At 37.4% G+C, this 4,764-nt stretch overlaps 1 protein-coding gene across 1 annotated transcript; it reads right to left on the minus strand.

The window, feature by feature from the left end:
• Positions 1-355: 355 nt before the first annotated feature.
• Positions 356-2,775, minus strand: LOC110886722 (blue copper protein). Its single transcript, XM_022134557.2, has 2 exons — positions 2,462-2,775; positions 356-1,078 (listed from the first exon to the last, which is right to left on the minus strand). The coding sequence occupies exons 1-2, from the start codon at positions 2,652-2,654 to the stop codon at positions 501-503; spliced, it is 771 nt and encodes a 256-aa protein (XP_021990249.1). The 5' UTR covers positions 2,655-2,775; the 3' UTR covers positions 356-500.
• Positions 2,776-4,764: the final 1,989 nt, after the last annotated feature.

The raw sequence follows: 4,764 nt of genomic DNA on the forward strand, positions 1-4,764 counted from the left end.
ACCTATAAATTGTGACCACTTTAATAAAAGCTATGATATATTTATACGAATAATAATACCACTTTAATTGGTAAAAGCCAATAAAAGAAAGTGAAATGGACCATTTGTAATGGACCATTTGTAATATACTACTTTTATCAAAAACTGAATATGGACCATTTGTAATATACCACTTTAGTTGCAACCTATAAATTGGTGTACAGGCATTATGCCTAGTGGAGATGGATATGATCGGGTGGTTCCGCTGGTGGCACGATGATACTCCAGTGGTCCGTCAGTGATCCAAATTTGCCGTTAAAAAAAAAAATTGGAATCAATCTCTTCTATTCTTTTGAGAATATAACATAAAAGCCAATAAAAGAAAGTGAAATCTATTGATACGAATATGAAAAAGAAGAGAATAAATCCATGCTTACAAACATTACAAAAATCCAGAAATAAATAACACACACCTCTCCAAACTAATTATCAAGAATAACAATAAATTTAACAATATAAATTTAGTAAAATAAAGCTAAAGCAAATCCCAACAAAGTTGCCGGAACCACACCGGTTAAAGATCGGCCGGCGGCGCTTGGTGATGGTGGAGTAGGTGTCGTGTCAGCAGTGGGAGATGGAGTGGTGCCGGAAGGCGATGGGCCGGATGTGGTAGGTGACGGCGGGCTTGCTCCAGTTGGAGTAGGTGCCTCGGAGGAAGTGGGTGGTGTGGCTGGGGCGGGGGCGGGGGTGTTTGCCGGAGGGCTCACCGGTGCCGGTGTGGGGGTTGGGGTAGGGGTGGGGGTGGGGGTAGCTGCCGGAGGGGTGGTTGGTGAAGCTGCTGGTGGTGGGGTGGTGGGTGCGGCGGCTGGTGGAGGGGTGGTGGGTGCGGCGGCAGGGGCGGTGGCGGTGACCGTCAACTTTTGTCCAATTTGGCAATGTGTACCCACGGTGCAAATGTAGTAATGGGTGCCGGCAGTGGTCAATGTGACGGTGGCGGGGCCGTTGGTGGTGAGTGAGATGGGGTTAGCGGTGGTGCATGGGCCGTACGCAGCTTGTGATACTTCCGCCACGTTATGGTTACCGGTGGTGAAGTTGAAAACTGTATAAAAGTGTTTTAAAGTATGTTAGTTTGTCGTTAAAAAATTAAAACTATAATCGATAAAAAAAAAATTATTTAATTAAGCATCAACAATTATATGGTCAAACTAAGCACCCTATTCAATTAAATTAAATCAATAAACCACATGATATTGAAAAAGCAACACTATTATTAATATTCATAATTTTCTCAATCAAACAACTGAGTAGGTTTGTTTGCATGTGACACGTGCTTATCGAATTCAATACCTTTATGTCATAAATTACAAATTATAAAACTTATATCCTAAAGTTAAAGGCACTTTTATTAATGGCACTATCAAACTTTATTTTAAATCTACGAGTTGATGGTTAATTATATTAAAATGGAATTAAAATATTCTCTTAATTCTTTTTAGCATCTTAAATCTTAGATAAAAATAGCTAAATAATTTTAATAACTAATAATCTAACCATCATCATGAAAAAATATATAATATCAACCAGTTAGGGGCTGTTTGGTAGCATCTGAATGACATTAAGAGGCTACCTCTTAATGAAATCATTTAAAAGTTTAACAAAGATAATGTAGAAGAATATGACATGTGATGGTTTACCATTCAGATGTTACCTCTTATCCAGTCAGACATAAGGTTACCTCTTATTTATTCAGACATAAGGGCCACAAATGATTTCATTAAGAGACAGCCTCTGAATGGATTAAGAGGCTACCAAACAGCCCCTAAGAGGCTATTTGACAACTTTTAGATGAGTAAATGTTGAACCAGCAAGAGGTTCGAATCATTTAGTGCTGAAACAAGGCCTGAACCATTAAGCACCAGTATAATACTTAATCGTTTAAAGACAAATGTCTGACCAATTCAGATAAGAGGTCTTAACCATTCAGACCCATTATAATATTTAACCTTTCAGAGACAAAAGTCTGAGTCATTCAGACATCTGCTCACAAAACAATAGTCTGAACCATTATGTGCTGAATCAATAAGAATTTTAAACCATTCAGAGTCCATTAAGAGCTTAAAACAAACAACCCCTAACTAAAGAGATAGTCGAATAATATTCGTTTTTTAAGTGAAATGTCAGTTTATTCCGCGTTCTAAATTACACCAAGTTAATATTAATTCATCCCATCCTAGAAATTGAAATTTGATCTTCAAAACAAGAAGCAAAATCCACCTTATCAAAGTTAAAGTGGCCAATAATATTGGTTATAATTTGTGCAAATTTAAAAAAAAAAGTTAATAAAAGCGCTTTTAGCCTATTAAGATGTGATGAAAATGTTTCCTAGCCTATGAAAGGTGTGGGTTATAAACATGCACCGAATATACAATTAGTAAGTGTTTGAGTTAGCCGTTCTAAAATAAAACAAATTGTGCGAACTTACAAAGGGTGTCGCCGACTCGGAAGGTCTGTTGCGAAGCCCAGGTGGTGTAAGCGGCGGCACCGTTGGGCGGAATGGTCCATCCCAAGGCGTCTCCGACTACATGTCTAGTCTGAGCCATGGAGCTTTGCATATGCATGGATGCAACCACTATCATCATCATGATCACCATCATACTTGACTTCAATCCAGCCATAACTTTTTGTGTTCTTGTAAATAATATTCTCAGGTCGCCCCTTCTATCTTTCTCTAGAAAACTGATGAGTTTCTCTCTCTATACGTATAGGTAACCGGCTGCGGGATTTATGTTATGGACACGGGTGTATGGATATTTATAGGGAAACATTTAGAGAGAGAGAGGAAAAAACACACTCCGTGTTATAAGAGTCAAATCAATTAAAATATTTTTTTTCCGTTAAAATAAATTAAAATTAAAATATTCGGTAATTGAAAGAATTTTTAATAATATTTCGGATGAAAATAGATTTGCTACTATATTTAGAAATTTTAATTAATGTGTGTACGTAAATGAGTCAATTAAAGATGTATTTTGTTGATCAAGATGTATTTTATTTATCTTATAAGAAAATAGGTCAATTAAAATTATGTCTACAAAATCGTATTTATTGTGAATTGTGAAATAGTTAAATGAGTGTGAGAGTTACCGTTCTATAAAAAAATAATTCTTGTTGGTAATTTGTCATTCGATCTTAGTATAACTTTTGTTGTTTAGCTTAATCATTTACAATTGTGGCTCAATTTTATTTAGCTCGATCTAATACAATAAAAAGATTTAAAAGTTTTAGACGATTATATTAACCATTAACCATCACTTACAAAACCAAAAGGCAATAAAAGGTCTTTTATGTGTTCAAAATCTTATTTATGATTTTTAAACAAAGGGTTATAATACTCACTTTACATCCACTTAACAGAATTATTTACTAGACCTCCATGCGAGGGATGAAAAACATACACAACACTTAATAGTTCAGACTGTTAGTTTCGTGAGCAGATGTCTTAATGGTCCAGACATTTGCCTCTGAATGGTTAACCATTATATTGAGTCTGAATAGTTAAGAGCACTAATCTAAATTGGTCAGACATTGTCTCTGAGCGGTTAAGCATTATACTGACTCTTAATAGTTAAGACATTTTACTGATTCAACGCTTAACCATTCAAAAATTACCAAACAGCTATTATTCAAAAAAACCTAATATAAAATAAATTTATATTATTAATATTATCATGTATATAATATATTTTTTTGTCATAAATAGCGATTTCATTCGTACTTGTCAAGTTACATCAAGACAGAAGGTAGACGGGCAACAAGTTGCGCCGTCACCCCTTTCTGAATTGCAAACCCTAATCTACCAAAGACAAAACCCCGTCCCCCTGAGGCTGAACAATTGTTGTGGATGACCCGTTGGACCCTGGTTAGGAATTGAATAGCTTCTGCCGCTAGGGAGCCAAATATGTCAAAGACAAAAAAGACAAAAACATACTCATTCTCTACACAAGCTTTAGCGTGTTCTACAATTATAAGAACGTGCATAAACTAGTTACAATAATGCTTTCATCCTAAAATACATGCGTCACATCCTGTATACTTTTGCCCACAAAAACCACTTCCTGTGAGAAATGTATATATATTAGGGTGTCCGGGGCGTACTCGGTAAGGGGTTTCGGTGAGGCCTTTCCCCGATCGGGAACACCGCCGCCATCACCGCGGGGTCCCGAATCGGGGTGGGTTTTGGGTGTGGGTTCACCGCGTGAAGATGGCACAACTTTCGAGGGAGACCATCTTTCGAAACCATCTTTCGAAGATGGCACAACTTTCGAAACCATCTTTCGGAGATGGCACAACTTTCGAAACCAACTCCCCTAATAGGGGAGTGCCGCCATCAAAAAGGGGTATTAGGGGAGTGTTAGAGGGGAGTTGACGTGGCTTATTCTGGTTGGTTACGTGTAAGAGGGGGGACTCACCTATTAGGTGAGCACCCCTTACACCCTTATATGTATAAACGAAGAACTAAGGTGGAGAAAGGGTGGTGGTGGAAGGTGACCGGAAAGTTGAAAAGTGAGGTGCAATGTGACGTTGACCCATGATCAAGTGTGAAGTCTAGAATGTGAATTAGGAGCTGCTTCGTGGGTGGACCCCGGCGTCTCATCGGTGTGTGATTAGGTGGTTTGTTTGGTTTCGTTCATTGTTGAATTTTTCTAGATTTATACATATTACAATTCAACCCGTAATATACTTGACAAATATTATAATTATAATATAATTTCCTTACTAGTTTTT

Source organism: Helianthus annuus, chromosome 10 (genome assembly GCF_002127325.2).
Source record: "Helianthus annuus cultivar XRQ/B chromosome 10, HanXRQr2.0-SUNRISE, whole genome shotgun sequence".
Lineage (NCBI taxonomy): Eukaryota > Viridiplantae > Streptophyta > Magnoliopsida > Asterales > Asteraceae > Helianthus > Helianthus annuus.